Consider the following 18,945-nt stretch of genomic DNA (forward strand, 5'->3'; position numbering starts at 1 on the left):
CGTGAACGGGCTTAATGACCCCATCAAAAGGCGCAGGGTTTCAGACTGGATAAAAAAGCAGGACCCATCTATTTGCTGTCTACAAGAGACTCATTTTAGACAGAAGGACACCTACAACCTGAAAATAAAAGGTTGGAGAACCATTTACCATTCAAATGGTCCTCAAAAGAAAGCAGGGGTAGCCATCCTTATATCAGACAAATTAAAATTTACCCCGAAGACTATAGTGAGAGATGAAGAGGGACACTATCTCATACTCAAAGGATCTATCCAACAAGAGGACTTAACAATCCTCAATATATATGCCCCGAATGTGGGAGCTGCCAAATATTTAAACCAATTAATAAGCAAACTGAAGAAATACTTTGATAATAATACACTTATACTTGGTGACTTCAATCTAGCTCTCTCTATACTAGATAGGTCTTCTAAGCACAACATCTCCAAAGAAACGAGAGCTTTAAATGATACACTGGACCAGATGGATTTCACAGATATCTACAGAACTTTACATCCAAACTCAACTGGATACACATTCTTCTCAAGTGCACATGGAACGTTCTCCAGAATAGACCACATACTGGGTCACAAATCAGGTCTGAACCGATACCAAAAGATCAGGATAGTCCCCTGTATGTTCTCAGACCATAATGCCTTGAAATTAGAACTTAATCACAACAAGAAGTTTGGAAGGACCACAAATACGTGGAGGTTAAGGACCATCCTGCTAAAAGATGAAAAGGTCAACGAGGGAATTAAGGAAGAATTAAAAAGATTCATGGAAACTAATGAGAATGAAGATACAACCATTCAAAATCTTTGGGATGCAGCAAAAGCAGTCCTGAGGGGGAAATACATCGCAATACAAGCATCCATTCAAAAACTGGAAAGAACTCAAATTCAAAAGCTCACCTTACACATAAAGGAACTAGAGAAAAAGCAACAAATAGACCCCACCCCCAGCAGAAGAAGACAGTTAATTAAAATTCGAGCAGAACTAAATGATATCGAGACCAAAAGAACTGTGGAACAGATAAACAGAACCAGGAGTTGGTTCTTTGAAAGAATTAATAAGATAGACAAACCATTAGCCAACCTTATTAAAAAGAAGAGAGAGAAGACTCAAATTAATAAAATCATGAATGAGAAAGGAGAGATCACTACCAACACCAAGGAAATACAAATACAAGAGAAAAACATATTATGAACAGCTATATGCCAATAAATTAGGCAATCTAGAAGAAATGGATGCATTTCTGGAAAGCCACAAACTACCAAAACTGGAACAGGAAGAAATAGAAAACCTGAACAGGCCAATAACCAGGGAGGAAATTGAAGCAGTCATCAAAAACCTCCCAAGACACAAGAGTCCAGGGCCAGATGGCTTCCCAGGGGAATTCTATCAAACGTTTAAAGAAGAAATCATACCTATTCTACTAAAGCTGTTTGGAAAGATAGAAAGAGATGGAGTACTTCCAAATTCGTTCTATGAGGCCAGCATCACCTTAATTCCGAAACCAGACAAAGACCCCACCAAAAAGGAGAATTACAGACCAATATCCCTGATGAACATGGATGCAAAAATTCTCAACAAGATACTAGCCAATAGGATCCAACAACACATTAAGAAAATTATTCACCATGACCAAGTAGGATTTATCCCCGGGACACAAGGCTGGTTCAACACTCGTAAAACCATCAATGTGATTCATCATATCAGCAAGAGAAAAACCAAGAACCATATGATCCTCTCATTAGATGCAGAGAAAGCATTTGACAAAATACAGCATCCATTCCTGATCAAAACCCTTCAGAGTGTTGGGATAGAGGGAACTTTCCTCGACATCTTAAAAGCCATTTACGAAAAGCCCACAGCAAATATTATTCTCAATGGGGAAGCACTGGGAGCCTTTCCCCTAAGATCAGGAACAAGACAGGGATATCCACTCTCACCACTGCTGTTCAACATAGTTCTGGAAGTCCTCGCCTCAGCAATCAGACAACAAAAAGACATTAAAGGCATTCAAATTGGCAAAGAAGAAGTCAAACTCTCCCTCTTCGCCAATGACATGATACTCTACATAGAAAACCCAAAAGCCTCCACCCCAAGATTGCTAGAACTCATACAGCAATTTGGTAGCATGGCAGGATACAAAATCAATGCCCAGAAATCAATGGCATTTCTATACACTAACAATGAGACTGAAGAAAGAGAAATTAAGGAGTCAATCCCATTTACAATTGCACCCAAAAGCATAAGATACCTAGGAATAAACCTAACCAAAGAGGTAAAAGATCTATACCCTAAAAACTATAGAACACTTCTGAAAGAAATAGAGGAAGACACAAAGAGATGGAAAAATATTCCATGCTCATGGATTGGCAGAATTAATATTGTAAAAATGTCAATGTTACCCAGGGCAATTTACACGTTTAATGCAATCCCTATCAAAATACCATGGACTTTCTTTAGAGCGTTAGAACAAATTATTTTAAGATTTGTGTGGAATCAGAAAAGACCCCGAATAGCCAGGGGAATTTTAAAAAAGGAAACCATAGCTGGGGGCATCACAATGCCAGATTTCAGGTTGTACTACAAAGCTGTGGTCATCAAGACAGTGTGGTACTGGCACAAAAACAGACACATAGATCAGTGGAACAGAATAGAGAACCCAGAAGTGGACCCTGAAATGTATGGTCATCTAATATTCGATAAAGGAGGAAAGACTATCCATTGGAAGAAAGACAGTCTCAGGATCTCTGGGTGGCACAGTGGTTTGGCGCCTGCCTTTGGCCCAGGGCGCGATCCTGGAGACCGGGATCGAATCCCACGTCAGGCTCCCGGTGCATGGAGCCTGCTTCTCCCTCTGCCTATGTCTCTGCCTCTCTCTCTCTCTCTCTCTCTCTCTCTCTGTATGACTACATAAATAAAAAAAAAAAAAAAAGAAAGACAGTCTCTTCAATAAATGGTGCTGGGAAAATTGGACATCCACATGCAGAAGAATGAAACTGGACCGCTCTCTTTCACCATACACAAAGATAAACTCAAAATGGATGAAAGATCTAAATGTGAGACAAGAGTCCATCAAAATCATAGAAGAGAACACAGGCAACACCCTTTTTGAACTCGGCCACAGTAACTTCTTGCAAGATACATCCACAAAGGCAAAAGAAACAAAAACAAAAATGAACTATTGGGACTTCATCAAGATAAGAAGCTTTTGCACAGCAAAGGATACAGTCAACAAAACTAAAAGACAACCTACAGAATGGGAGAAGATATTTGCAAATGACATATCAGATAAAGGGCTAGTTTCCAAAATCTATAAAGAACTTATTAAACTCAACACCAAAGAAACAAACAATCCAATCATGAAATGGGCAAAAGACATGAAGAGAAATCTCACAGAGGAAGACATAGACATGGCCAACATGCACATGAGAAAATGCTCTGCATCACTTGCCATCAGGGAAATACAAATCAAAACCACAATGAGATACCACCTCACACCAGTGAGAATGGGGAAAATTAACAAGGCAGGAAGCAACAAATGTTGGAGATGATGCGGAGAAAAGGGAACCCTCTTACACTGTTGGTGGGAATGTGAACTGGTGCAGCCACTCTGGAAAACTGTGTGGAGGTTCCTCAAAGAGTTAAAAATAGACCTGCCCTACGACCCAGCAATTGCACTGTTGGGGATTACCCCAAAGATACAGATGCAATGAAACACCGGGACACCTGCACCCTGATGTTTCTATCAGCAATGGCCACAATAGCCAAACTGTGGAAGGAGCCTCGGTGTCCATCAAAAGATGAATGGATAAAGAAGATGTGGTTTATGTATACAATGGAATATTCCTCAGCAATTAGAAACGACAAATACTCACCATTTGCTTCAACGTGGATGGAACTGGAGGGTATTATGCTGAGTGAAGTAAGTCAATCGGAGAAGGGCAAACAGTGTATGTTCTCATTCATTTGGGGAATATAAATAATAGTGAAAGGGAATATAAAGGAAGGGAAAAGAAATGTTGGGAAATATCAGGAAGGGAGACAGAACATAAAGACTCCTAACTCGGGGAAACGAACTAGGGGTGGTGGAAGAGAAGGAGGGTGGGTGTTGGAGGGGAATGGGTGACGGGCACTGAGGTGGACACTTGACGGGATGAGCACTGGGTGTTTTTCTGTATATTGGTAAATTGAACACCAATAAAAATTAATAAAAAAAGAAAAAAAAAGTTAATGGACAGCATTTTTTCAATTCAAATTGTCCTCCAATAATTTTTTACAAAGCTTTGGTTCCAGACACCACTTTCCTTCTAAAGGTTGCCAGTAGATGACAGAAAAAAATGAAATGGCAAATTCATATCAATAGCAAAACTCAAAACCAATTGTTTGTTCTTGGTTCAACAGTCTGTTGGGTGTTGTTTTGTTTTAAGATGTGTAAGCTGCTGGTTGTGAGTTTATATGCTATACAAACAATATAAGATGGATTTCTTTTTGCTAGTAAAACATTTAAAAATAATGTATAGATTAAATAAGAAATATATTTATTCATGTTTTTTAAAATATTTTTCAAGGAACATGGTGTTCTGCAAATAAGATTGTAATCTGGATCTCTGCCCCATAAACAAGTCTGAGGTGTCCTTAGAATAATAAGCATTATATTCCTCTAAAGGACATGGATAGAAAAAAATCCATTGATAAAGATTAAGCCTTAAATACATGTACCCTATGTGTAAAGTAACTATGCAGTTTTCTATGGACCATTGCTAAAATCGATAAAAATGTCTAAGGATTGAAACCATTGTTTGATTCTCAGTATCACATAGCAGATCTAAGATCTTAGCATTACTTCCCAATAGAATTTTGTGACTGGAAAGACTGTGAAGATATTTGGACAAACTGTCTTGAAATTCCCAAAAATGATTCTTTAACCCTTTCTGTGAACACCTCCAGGAGGACCTTAATATGACCCTGACTTTAATGTAAAATAATAGCATCTATGTTTGCAACTGTGTTACTTATATATGGATCTTGTAAAGGAAATTAACCAATCTAGCACATTTTTAGGCTAAGAAGATGTTTTACAATAGGAATCTATACTATATTTATGTAGGTGCAAATGTGAAACTGTATTCCTATATATACAAACTCTTTGAATCTTAGCTAGTGAAACATGTCATGTTTTAAAATGTAATTCTTAGCTGCATTTTACTCAATATGGAAATTCCCACCCATGGCCTGAGAGGGAATGAAAAATTCTCTTTATATATATATGTGTGTGTATATATATATATATATATATATATATATATATATATATATATACAGTCTACATTCACATGAGATGTTTTATTTATATTACCAATTTAATAAAATCCCCTACTGTGCAAATGTTCTCCATATGTGGAGACAGAGGATTAGAATACATGAAACTAATCCTTTGTGTTTTTCAGTTTTTAAAAAATTACGTGGATATAATGTTTTCCTGTTTTCTAAAATTGCTGAATATGGTATTTTACCACTTTTAATTTTTCTTAATCAGGGTGAAAGCTCAGAAAATAAAACTCAGTTTTCATCATCCTCTTTTACCCCATATCTGTCTTGTGGCAAGTACTTCAATTTCTCATGCAAAATTCTGATGTTTTTCCAAAAGAGTATAAGACCAAAGAGAAAATTGACATGGGGTCTGGAAGCCAGGGGAGAGAGTCATTTGAGACCAAAGCACAGAGAAGGATCAGGGCAAAGCTGGTTCAGGAGTTGGTAAGAGGTCAGGCAGTTATCATGGAAGGAGTTAGGAAGATTTTGGACAGGAACTGCAGTGGAGAAACAGGGAGTACAATGATGGAGTCTGTAATAAATGTGAGACCACATTCTGGCTCTGCCATTTATTGGTGGTACAACCTTGGAAGAGGTATTCTCTTTGAAATTCCACTTCCTCATTTGAGAACATGGGGAAATACCGGTCTTCCAGAGCTGTGATGAAAGAACCTGTGTAAAGCCTATTTCACCTCAGGAACAGCAGGTATTTCTGTTTTTCTCTTTCAGCTTTTGCTTGACTCTTTCCTTCCTAAGTTAGAGACAGACAAAAAAAAAATTAGAGACAGCCATGATGATGATACCATCAATGTTTAAAGTCTACAGATCCCAAAATGAAACTTGCTTTCTAGACTTTTTACTATGTAAAGAAAAATCCAATTAAAGAAGAAATAGATATAATATACAACAAACCTCCCAAGTACACATTACCCAGCTTCAACAGTTATAAATCATGACCCATCTTTTTTATCTATATCTCCATCCACTCCCTATGCTCTGTATTATTTTGAAGCAAATCTAGATATCATCTAATTTTATCTAAAAATGCTTCAGTATGTATTTCTAAACAATACAGATTCTTCTTGAAGTCATAATACCAAACACACCTAAACTATTTAATAATTATTCCTTAATACTATATCAGGTTGATTTTTTTGTTGCTGCTGCTGCTGTTATTACCTTTTGTCAGGGAAGATATAAACCACATGAGTACACCAAGTGGTATTACCATTGATGTAATTTTTCCAAACCGACAAAAGTTTGGAAAATCTTAGAAAAGTTCTGAACAAACCAACATACCCTCTTTCCTCAATGTAAACAATAAATAGTACTTCCTGGAAGTTTTGGTATATATTTGAAGGGTGTAAAATATATATTTATATGTAACAAGGAATTAGGCTTTGCACTCAGATAATTATAAACTATTTTTCAATGTATGAATGTCTGGCAAATTATGTAGTATATGGGAAGATTATTTGCCACATTTCAGAAAGCCTAGCTTCTTTGGCTCCTCTCTGCTCAATACCAGGAACACCCCACCAAATTGTTGTGACTACTATGATTGTCCATTCACATTTACAAAATGCCCTCAGTGGTTCACTCTGTCTCCTACTGAAAACTGACTTAGTCTGAGTAGCTAAAAAAGAGGAAATTGGTTTTAGTTGCATATATGCTATAATTTGGGAAAAGAAATAAGGAAAACCCTATATGGGGGATTACTGTTAGAACATTCACAACTTTAAAGCTTTTCAAAGTTTTTCTCAGTTGATGGAATTTTGTTTCTCCACACTCTGTTGGAAAATGTGAATAAACTCTCTGATAAAATAAATGAGGTCATAATGACTTCATGGTATTATATATATTTCAAATACAGAAAATTTTAACAGCTAGGAAACCATCCAGACAGGTAGGGAAACTGGGAGAGTGGCAAGAAATAATAAATCCATTTTTACTTTTTTTTTAAGTGTAAGTATAAGTTTATAAATCTCTTTGTGGTATGTTTACATGATTGACCCACAATCCTAATAAGTAATTATGCTCCCTCTCTAAAATAGAGAAAATACAGTCAAATGTTTATCTTCCTCTAGCTTACTTGCTTCATGTGTAGTATATTTCTTGTCTTTTGTTTTATAAATTTTTAAAATTCAAGTAAAATTAATATGCAGTGTTATATTAACTTACATTTAGTGTACAATATAGTGTTTCAAAAATTCTATACATTACTCAGTGTTCATCATGATAAGAGTATTCTTAATCTCCTTCACCTATATCACCCATTATGCCCTCTGACAATTACCCGTTTGTTCTCCATATTTAAGATTCTGGGGTTTTTTGTTTGTTTGTTTGTTTGTTTGTTTCCCTTATTTTTTTCTTTCTTGTTTTGTTTCTTAAATTCCACATATGGGTGAAATTGTATGGTACTTGTCTTTCTCTGACTTATTTCACTTAGCATTATATCCTCTAGATCCATTCATGTTGTTGTTGCAAATAATAAGTAATAGTTTCATTATTTTTTATGGCTGAGTAATATTCCATTATATATATACACACATACCACCTCTTCTTTATCCATTTACCTATTGATGGAACTTGGCTTGCTTCCATATCTTGGCTATTATAAGAAAAAATGTTACACTAAGCAAGAGGCTGCATATATCTTTTCAAATTAAAGCTTTTGTTTTGGGGAGTTAAATAGCTAGAGGTAAATATATTTTTAATTTTTTTAAGGAAACCCCATACTGTTTTCCACAGTTGCTGCACCAATTTGCATTCTTACTAACAGTGCACAAGAATTCCTTTTTCCCTACATCCTTGCCAATACTTGTTGTTTCTTGTGTTTTTTATTTTAGCCAGTCTGACAGGTGTAAGATGATACTGCATTGTGGTTTTGATTTGCATTTCCCTGATGATTAATGATTTTGAGCATCTTTTCATGTGTCTGTCAGTGCTCTGTGTGTCTTTGGAGAAATGTCTTTGCATATTCTGCCCATTTTTCATTGGACTACTTGTGGTTTTTAGTGTTGAGTTGTATAAATTGAAGATTTGAATCATGAATGGATGTTGTACTTTATCAAATGCTTTTTCTACATTTATTGAGATGATTGTATACTTTTTATCCCTTTTTTGTTAATTTGATGTATCACATTGATTGATTTGTGAATATTAGACAACACGTGCATCCCTGAAATAAATTCCATGTGTAGTGAATAACTTTTTCAATGCATTGTTGGATTCAGTGTGCTAAATATGTTGAGGATCTTTACGTCTATGTTCTTCACAGATACTGAACTGTAGTTTTTTCTCTTCTTTGGTGTCTTTATCTGGTTTTGGTATCAGGGTAATGCTGGCCACATAGAATGAATTTGAAAGCTCTCTTTCCTCTTTTATTTTTTGGAATAGATTTGAAAAGAATAGGTATTAATTCTTCTTTAAATGTTTGGTAAAATTCACCTGTGAAGCCATCTGGTCATGGACTGCTGTTGTTGGGAGCTTTTGATTCATGACTTAATTTCATTGCTAGAAATTAATCTATTCATATTTCTATTTCTTCCTGATTCAGTTTTGGGAAGCTGTATGTTTCTAAAAATTTATCCATTTCTTCTAAATTGTCCAATTGTTGGTATATAATTTTTCATAATATACTTTTATGATTCATTGTATTTCTGTAGCATCAATTTTATTTCTCTCCTTTCATTTATGATTTTATTTGAGTCATCTCTTTTTTCTTTTCTGATGAGTCTGGCGAAATGTTTATCAATTTTGTTGATCTTTTCAAAGAACCAGATCCTGGTTTTGTTGATTTGTTCTTTTGGTTTTTTAGTCTCTATTTCATTTATTTCTACTCTAATCTTTATTATTTTCTTCCTTCTATTGGCTTTGAACTTGTTTGTCCTTCTTCTATCTCCTTTAGGTGTAAGATTAGATTGTTTGAGATTTTTCTTGTTTCCTGAGGTAGGCTTGTATTGCTATAAATTTCCTTATTAGAGTAGCTTTTACTGCACCCCAAAGATTGTGGACCACTATGTTTTCGTTTTCATTTGTCTCCATGTATTTTTATTTCCTATTTGATTTCTTCGTTGACCCATTCATTGTCTAGTACCATGTTGTTTAGCCTCTATGTATTTGTGTTCTTCCAGATTTGTGAGTGTGTATGTGTGTTAGATTTCTAGTTTCATACCATTATGATCAGAAAAGATGCATGATACGACATCAACCTTTTTTAATTTTTGAGACTTGTTTTGTGCCTCAATATGTGGTATGTCTTAAAAAATATTCCATATGCACTTGAAAAAATGTGTATTATGCTGTTGTTGGATGAAATATTCTGAATATGTCTGCTAAATCTATCTGATCAAATGAGTTATTCAAAGCCACTGTTTCCTTGTTGATTTTTCTGTCTGATCTATCCATGATGTAAGTGGAGTGTTAAAATTCTTTACTATTACTATATTACTACAGATTACTTCCTTTATGTCTGTTAATAAGTTCTTATATACTTGGGGGCTCTCATGTTGGGTGTATAAATACTTGCCATTGTTATATATTCTTGTTAGATTGTTCCTTTTATCATTAGGTAGATAATTTTGTCTACCTTTGTCTCTCGTTACAGTCTTTGTTTTAAAGTCCAATATAAGTGTTCTTACCACAGCTTTCTTTTCAATTCTACTTGTTTTTGTTTGTTTGTTTTTGTTTTCACTTCTGAAACAGTGATAATTTTTTCACTTCTTTGAATGATCATTGTTTTTCCATTCTTTCACTTTCAATCATCATGCATCTTTAGGCTAGAAGTGAGTCTCATAGGCAGCATATAGGTGGGGCTTGTGTTTTTATCCATTCAGTCATCCTATGTCTTGATGTGAGCATTTAGTCCATTTACATTCAAATAATTATTGATAGGTATGTTGTTATTGCCGTTTTGTTACTTATTTTATGGTTGTATTTGTTCTTCTTTCTCCTTTTCTTCTCTTATTGTTTTCCCTTTTGGTTTGATTGCTTTCTTTAGTGATAATACATGGATTCCTTTCTTTTCTTCTTTGCAGATATAGTTTTCTATTTGTGATTATCACTAGGTTTATATAGAACACCTTGTGCATCTATATTAGGATGATGGTTGCTTAAGTTTGAACCCATTCTAAAAGCACTAAATTTTTATTCTTTCCTCCCACATTTTATGTATATGATGTGATACCTTACATCCTTTTATTTTGTTTAGTCCTTGACTGATTTTTACAGATACGACTTTACTGTTTTTGTCTTTTAACTATACTGGTTTTATAAGTAACTAATCACTACTTTTATTATCTTTGCATACACCTGTGAAATATTTTCCTTTTCCTTTTTTTATTCCTGATTATGACCATTTCTTTCCACTCAAAGAATTCCCTTTAACATTTCTTATATGGCTGATAGAGTGGTGATTAACTCCTTTAAATTTTGTTTGTTTGAGAAACCTCATCTCTCCTTCTATTCTGAACCATAGCATTGTTGGATAGAGGACTTTTGGTTGCAGGTTTTTTCCTTTCAGCACTTTGAACATATCATACCATACCACTGGCTTACAAAATTTCTGTTGAAAAATCAGCAGATAGCTTTATGGGGTTTCTCTTATATGTAACTGTTTTCTTTTCTTTTGGTGCCTTTAATTTTCTCTCTTTACCATTGTTTTTTGCCATTGTGAATATTATCTGTCTTGGTGTGGAATTCCTTGGGTTGAGGGGACTCTCTGTGCCTTTTAGATCTGGTTGTCTATTTTCTTCCTCTATTTTCAGCTGTTATTTCCTTAAATAAATGTTCTGCCCTCCTTTATTTTCTTTTTCTGGAATCCCTTTAATGCAAATGTTACTATGCTTAATGATGTCACTGAGTTTCCTTGACCTATTCTCATTTTTTATTATACTTTTTCTTTTTATTGTTCAGTTTCTTTGCTTTCCATTATTCTGTCTTCCAGTTTACTGATTCATTTTTCTGCTTTCTTTGATCTACCATTGATTGTCTATTTTTAATTTCAGCAATTGAGTTCTTCATCACTGATTGGTTCTTTTTTGTATTTTCTATCTCTTTGTTGAAGGTCTCACTGATATCCTCCATTCTTCTCACATCCAGTTAGTATCTTTATGACCATTACTCTGAAATCTCTGTGAGGTACATTACTCATCTCCAAATCATTTTGTTGTGTTTTTGTCCTGATCTTTCACTTGGGATGTATTCTTCTGTCTCATTTTTGTCTAACTCCCTGTGTTTGTTTCTATGTATTAGGAAAGTCAGCTACATCTCCTGATCTTGAAAGTAGTGAACTTATGAAAAAATGGTCCTGTTGTGCCCTATAGTGCAATGTCCCATGTTCACCAGAACCTGGCCCTTCAGAGATGTCTCTCTCCTATGTGTGTTGCATGCACACTACTGTGGTTGAGCCACATTTGCCTTCAGTCCAGTCAACTGCATAGCTGTCCTTCTTGTGGGCAGAGTTTGGCATGTGTGCTATTATGGGATTAGTCTGGGGTGACTTTGGGGTTGTAGTTAGGTCAGACCAGATACTTGCCCTCAGCCTGTTTTCCAGAACTGTGGCCACACCTCCTGGAAGGCACTGTTCTGCACTTTCTCCTGAGTGGGTTTTTTTGTTTGTTTGTTTTGTTTTGTTTTTGTGAATGAGACCTGTTATCAGGCCTGTCTGCTCCTAGTCTGTCTGTTTGGGTTGCAGTGACCACTCCCACCCCCCAATTATAGCACTCTCTCTTTGTGCTGCCTCCTGTGAGGCTTTGTTGAAGGGCAGGGCCAGCAGTCACATCAGATATTTTCCTCTAGCCCACTGCTAGAGCTACAGTGGAACTGGTGTGTGTGATTATCTTCCCCTCTCATCAGAGCAAGAGTCACTTTGGAGTGGTGTTGGCCACCATCAGGGTAGCTTGCAGAATGAAATGCATCACGCATGGCTTTGGAAGGATTGAGGCAGATTGAATGGGGCAGTCTTCAGGAGAATGTGGGGGCAGAGCACATAGATGTTAGCAAGGTACGTGCCCATCTGCTTGCAGGATAAAACCTGGGCTAAGTAGCAAGTGTCCATGCTAGTTGCTGCAGATGTCTGGGTATCTAGGCTAGGAATAGATGGGGAGAATGGTGCCCAGTAGCTCTTTTGTTCTTGGAGAAATTTCTTAAAGATTTTTGCCCCTATCACACATTCTGAAATCTTCCCTGTATACCCCCAGGTGCTTTTCAAACTGCTGCTTCAATGCCTTATCTTAGCAGGGTTATTTCTGCACTGTCTCTTTAAGGGTAGGGACTGTTTCCTATCACCCTCTGGCCCTCTTGGAGCTAATCCCACTGATTTTCAGAGTTCCCAGTATTAAACCCTAATGATTGTAAAAACTCAAAAAGTTAAACATCTCTGATTTTTAAAACCAAATGTTATGGGGACTCATCTTCCAGGTATAGGTCCCAAGTGTCTGGAGTGCCTGGTGTTGGGATCTGTTCCCCTCTCTTTTCTGTGCTTGTATCCCTTCAGTGCTTGTGGTTAGTTTCACATATTCAGTGGGTTCCCAACTGTGGCTCAGCCCTTTCTACCACTTTTTTTATGTGGCCTCCTTTCTACAATTAACTGTTGAGAGTCTATTCTGCCAATTTTCAGATCATTTTCTACGTTGGTTACACTGATATGGCTATAATCTAGGAGTATCTGTGCGAGGAGGTGAGCTTAAGATCCTCCTATGCCACCATTTCACAAGCTCCCCAAGAAATCTTTTCCTTTTTGACTCTTTGAAACAGTTTGTTCATTGTCCTTTGTATTTAAATACTGCTCATCATTTCATGATGGAAGCCATTTTCTAATCTAAATTGGAAGATATTTTATTATTACTCCTTGAAGCAGGAATTGTTTATTCATAGTACCTATCTGGTTCCTGGTACAGAATAGATACTTATTTAAATATTTAATGAATTTGCTCATCCAGTAATCATAATTGCTAATATATCTTTTTACTGTTTACAGTGTTAATTTTATTCTTATACCATCATTATCAGAAAACATTAAGTGTGAATCTTTTACTCAAGGTTAGAATCTGAACTAAGTGATTTCTTCTAAATCATACTGCTGGCATAACTAGGAGAAGAATGTAGATCTCATTTGATTTCACTAATTTTACCAATAGGTTTATTTCTACCTGAAAAGTACACAAGTTTTCTGATCCTTCTGTGTGACCATTTCCATATGTTCAAAGAATATTTGTCAAAACAAAAACAGAAACCAGAAAACAATTAAAACCAGTGACTAATGCTCCTAGTATTTATATTGTTTGACAATACTAGCCTTGACCCTCAGAAATCCAAAATAGGATATTGAATATTTTGGTGGCAAAATTTGTCTGGTGAGAGATACGGTTCTCCTAAAAGCATATTACCCTATTTAGTGTCTGCAGACTGCAAAGTGGATATAGCATCAACATAATTGCTCAGAGACTGGAACTTTGTAACTATGGCGACATTACCTCACAATGCTCTAACAGGCAGTATTGACCAAATGTGAAGGTTATGGTCATAAAGATAGCTTTGCTGGGTTGCAGCTGTGCCTCATGAGCTGCTTCCAGTGAATGCTACATGCCTTTGCCTTGATTTGCATAATATGCTTAGCCAATACCAGTATTGGTTATTGGTCAGTACTTACATATTCACATTAGAAGCCTGGTTCTGGCACCAGCTTGGGAAATAGACTATTAAATCTGGCAGATACTTTGAGGTAGTTAGATTAACAGGTAAGATCACTTAAAAAGAAAATCCTCTTTGAACTTCAACTGAATTTATTCCTATTATCATGATTTGTTTCCCCAGGAAAGAAAAGAGACTTTTCTTCTAGCCAAGATGAAAGACATGCAAGCCAGCCAGGAAACTTCGGTGGCCCTGCAGAGCGAACTCCATGAGCAGGAAGATAAAGTGGAGAATCAAGCACAGTAAGAATGGCACAAATGAGAGGAGAGAAGGATCTGAGATTTAGAGGATAATGATGGAGTACTTGACCTCTTGTTCCAAACATCTTATGAAGTAGTTGTAACTAGAACTGATTCCACACATTTTCTAAAATTAATTAACTACAACATACAACTATTTCCCCAACCACTGTTTTTAAAATTCAGCTCTTGAGTAATACAAAAACTCGCCTGCATAGATCTCTATCATACAAGACATGAACTTATATCTAACATGTTAAGGTAATTGGCAGAAAATTTCTTTAGAACTCCTTTACTAACCTTGGGAACAAAGAATTGCTAGAGAATTTTGGTTTTGGAAATGCCCCGCGAAGATACTAGATAAAAACTACCACTACTTACCACTACCCTCACCCCCAATAAAGAAAAAGAAAAACAAAACAGAAAAAAGACAAAAACAAAAAAGTAAGTCTCCACGTTTTTACTACTACAGTAAATTATTCTATCAATAAAAGCATTAAAAAAAATAAAAGCATTAGCATGGTTTTCCAGTGTTTTTTTTAAATGACCTCAAGTATAGAATATACCCAATTTAAAGCTAATGTTATTTTGCACCTATATGTCCTGTGTTTACTGTTCATTTCAAGTTCATTTTTAAAATATTTTTTCTTAGAGGTCATCTGAGAAATGATTGTTGTCAGTATTACCAATGTAGCATCTCCCAAAATAACATTGAAATTTGGGAATTGAACTTTTATAACTACCTCTGGTGTAGTGCTAATCAATTACAGAGGGAACAAAATACTAAGAAGGGGATTGGAAAGTTTGATATGATGAGGACAAGCTAACTCAGCACTAGGCCAAATACCTCATCTTCCAAAAGGACTCTAACAGGATGGTGAGTGCAAGGTTTAGACAATGGGCTATATCACGTGTATCTCTTCCTGAAATGTTTTAGCTCTTCCAAAAGTGTGTGCAGCCATTAGAAACTTCTTATTCAACTATAAAAATAAAAACACTTTGTCACCCTAAGCCAGGTTTCTTTAATCACAACATTTGTAGAGACTTATTAGGAGTATTCAGTGGAATTAAATTATTTGGAAATGCTATTGTTTTACTGGAGGAAGAATAAACTTTGAAGCTTATAAAATGAACATGCTGAAAAGACTTAGCCAGTTTGTAATGAAAGCCAGATGTAAGGAACTTTGAAAGAGAAAAGTACTTTTCCTGCTTATGCTAGCCAGCGTCAGAAATTGTGTCATATGATCCTGTCTTGGGTTGGACAGAGATAAAATATTGTAATTTGACAATCTAACTCTTAGTCTCCTTCCCACAACTCACCACATCCTACTCAAGAGTGTATCTTCATGGGTTAGAGCATTTCTGACAAAGATGAATGCTTGAGGTGTCAGCAGAATGGCAAATGCTCAAGCTTAATTTGTACTGGGCTAGTAGTACAATTTTCAAAGCCAATGCCATTTAATTGTTTTTGTTTTAAATTGCCTGAGTTATCTACACTCTGAGAGGTACATTTAGAGAAGTCTGGTTTTCAGTAAAAAGCTCTCCAGATATAGTATTTCTGATGAAGGAACTTACAAATTGTAGAACAAAATGATTATATATACCTCTTAGTAAACAAAGAGATTAAGATTGACGTCACTTTGACAGATTAGGAAACTTTAGGCCCTTCCTCCCTTATGGAAACATTTGGAAAATAAAAACAAAAACAAAACAGAAGACTTACTAAAATAACTTTACAGGAACTCTGTAAAATAAAGAATCAAAATAGAGACAATCTGTGGAGGCAAGATACTGAGCTCTTGATTTACAGAGGATAGCTAAGTGTCCCCCAGTAAGGGATGCATGAGCTGGCCACTTATCCAGTTCTTCAAAAAGCCAAAGGATTTTGGACCCCACAACTTTGTTCACAATTCAAGTATTAAGCACACACAGATTGTACACACACACACACACACACACACACACACTCATACACAAATATACACAGATTGCTTTGAATGAACGAATATCAATGTGACTAATAAAATGGAGTTGTCATAAACCTTTTCATGAACAATGCCATAGGAATATTGTTTTACTTGTAAAAGAATTGTGTGGTAAGTTTAGAGGGTTTGTTTAAAAGCACACTAGTTAACAAATGCTTTTATATTTTTTTAAAAAAGAAATAAATACCTTTGTTCATAGTAAAATTTACTTATCAAAATAATACCTGGAAATTAAGTCTGTCTTCTCCCTTTTCTGTATTCCCCTCAGCATACATACACACATGATTACACACACATACATACATGTACACATGTATACTGTATTCAAAGTAATTAATTTTCAGAATATATTTGAAAGTAGACATTAACTCTAGAATTTTTATAAATATAGGAAAATTAGTTAAGCAGCAAGAATTAAAGGGAGAAGGTTCGCTAAACAATGATATATTAAACAGGAATTATAGTCCTTTTTTAGTTAATAGAAAGGGAAATATGATATAATAAGTAATAAAAGTGGGATATAAATAGTTTCTAGAGTCTCAATTTTGAGGTAAAAAATACATTAAAAGGCCTAGAATGAAATGGTAAAAATTTTTGGTTGGTAGCATTTTGGTGACTTTCGTTTTCTTCTCTCTACTTTTGCACTTTTCAAAATCATCTATAGTAGCAATTAACTGATTTTTATTTAAGTTTTTATTAAAGATTTTATTTATTTACTTGAGAGAGCACAACAGAGCACAGAGGGAGAGGGAGCACAGAGGGAGAGGTAGAAATACACTTACTTTGAGCCGGGAGCCCAATATCATGACTTGAGCCGAAGGCGGGCTTAACCGATTGGGTCAGTCAGCCTCCCCCAATTGACTAATTTTTAGATAAAAAACTAAATAAAAATATGTCTTGACACCAAAGTGTCTTATTTACATTATTAAAACTACAACTATATAAGATGTTCTTATGCTTAGGTAGATGCATAATACCTTTAAAAAGCAGAACTCTGAGTAATAATCACAGTTCATGATTCTTATGTTCATATCTATTCATTTTTACTTTCTCACTTTGTTTATTATACTAATTTTTGTACACAGAAGAGAAGACCCACATAGTCTCCTAATGAGAGAGCGATCTTTAGTACATTTTCTTCTGACAACAGATTCAGATACAACACTGCCATTCTCACGGTCATTATCCTCTGAAATGCCTCTCAGTTACAATCTGTCTAGCCCTCAGTTTAGTAGAATAACTGTTTCCACAGCTGGACAGAAGATTCCTAGAACTACATTGGTGGGCCATTCCAGATCAGAAAACAGCTTGGGTAAGCAAAACATGTACCAAATTTTTTAAGACTGTTTCTAAAGCACATAGTTCAATAGATTCTTTATATGTTTAGAAGTCAAAATCACTTCCAATAACACAGGTTTCCCAGTGTTATATGCAGAGTAACTTGACTATGCTCACCATTGACTCTAACACTGAGTCATATTCAGGTCATATAAATGGATGTGGCCAAATGTATCATCCTCATGTTTAAAATATCTTGAATTGTCATGATGGTTCATGGATTGATGGCTTTGATGGTCTAGAATTGCTAGATAAAAATTCTATGTATAGTATTAATCCCCTTCCTCTGAACACACCAGAGAGATTAAGGCAATATCCTGTGTATTTGTGCCATTAGTAGACTTATGGTTTAAGCAAGGAAAAGACAGATAACAGAAAGAAGCAAAATAAATGGTAAAATGGTGGAGAGATATGAAAACAATAATGAATTTGGAGAAGAAAATGAAAACAGTACTACAACAGGAAAAAGTTAGGTTTTGACAGTTGCCAACAGGGTTAACAAGGCATTTAGCAATAGTCAACAGTGTGTTTGTTCCTTACAATGTTAGGAAACTTCTAGGGTATGTTATCATGGTTTACTGAAAAAAATCATGGTCTTGAAACAGGGAACCTAGGTCCAAACTATATTTCTGCTTCCTAACACTGTGAGATATTAGGTTAGGTATCTCTGAGTCCCATTACCCACAAGTGGAAAATAGGGATTAAAATATCAACTTCATAGGGCTTGCCTAAGGATTAAATAAGATATTTATGGAAATCACCTACCACATAGTAAGTACTTAATAAAAATTAGTTGTGAGTATGAATATCTCTGTAAGTACTTTCACAATGAATAGGCTAGATTTGGGGTCTGTACTTAGATTACCAGTCAACAAGTTTCAAAACTGGTAGCACAAACATACCTGTGACTACATGATGCCTCTATTTTCCTCTGTTATTCTGTAGACGTTTAAACCTGGCTGCTCCTTATCTATATCATTTTGTTTCTGGCATTTTCCTAAACTTTTCACACAGTGTTATGTAGGATTTTTATCTACTGCCATTATTCCCTATGCTTCATTGTTTGTATGTCTAAAATGCACTTTTAAAGAAACCTCCTAAGATCACACTGACCTTTAGCAATGACCAAAATCTATATATTTAAAAATGAAAATGCCAACTTTACATCTAGGGAGGGAAATTTTTCTTTCTTTATCCCTGTGTCATCATGGTATATGTCCTATATTTGGATTAAACTATGCAAGCTCTTAGGGAAAAAACAAAAAATAGTGGTTTCCCCTTGCAAGATGACAGCTGAGCTGGGATATGGTCTTCTCCTTCAGTTACTATAGATTCACGTTCTGTAGATAGATGCCTGGGTCCACTG

The 18,945-nt window shown here is 35.5% G+C and overlaps 1 protein-coding gene across 1 annotated transcript in view; it reads left to right on the plus strand.

Annotated features, from left to right (window-relative positions):
• Positions 1 to 18,945, plus strand: part of LMNTD1 (lamin tail domain containing 1) — a 449,003-nt gene that overhangs the window by 385,275 nt on the left and 44,783 nt on the right. Inside the window, exons 3-4 of the mRNA XM_072765724.1 lie at positions 14,141 to 14,259; positions 17,327 to 17,553. Of these exons, the coding sequence (XP_072621825.1) occupies positions 14,141 to 14,259; positions 17,327 to 17,553 (346 nt within the window). The remainder of the gene's footprint in view (positions 1 to 14,140; positions 14,260 to 17,326; positions 17,554 to 18,945) is intronic.

The sequence above is a fragment of the Vulpes vulpes genome, chromosome 8, assembly GCF_048418805.1.
Source record: "Vulpes vulpes isolate BD-2025 chromosome 8, VulVul3, whole genome shotgun sequence".
NCBI lineage: Eukaryota > Metazoa > Chordata > Mammalia > Carnivora > Canidae > Vulpes > Vulpes vulpes.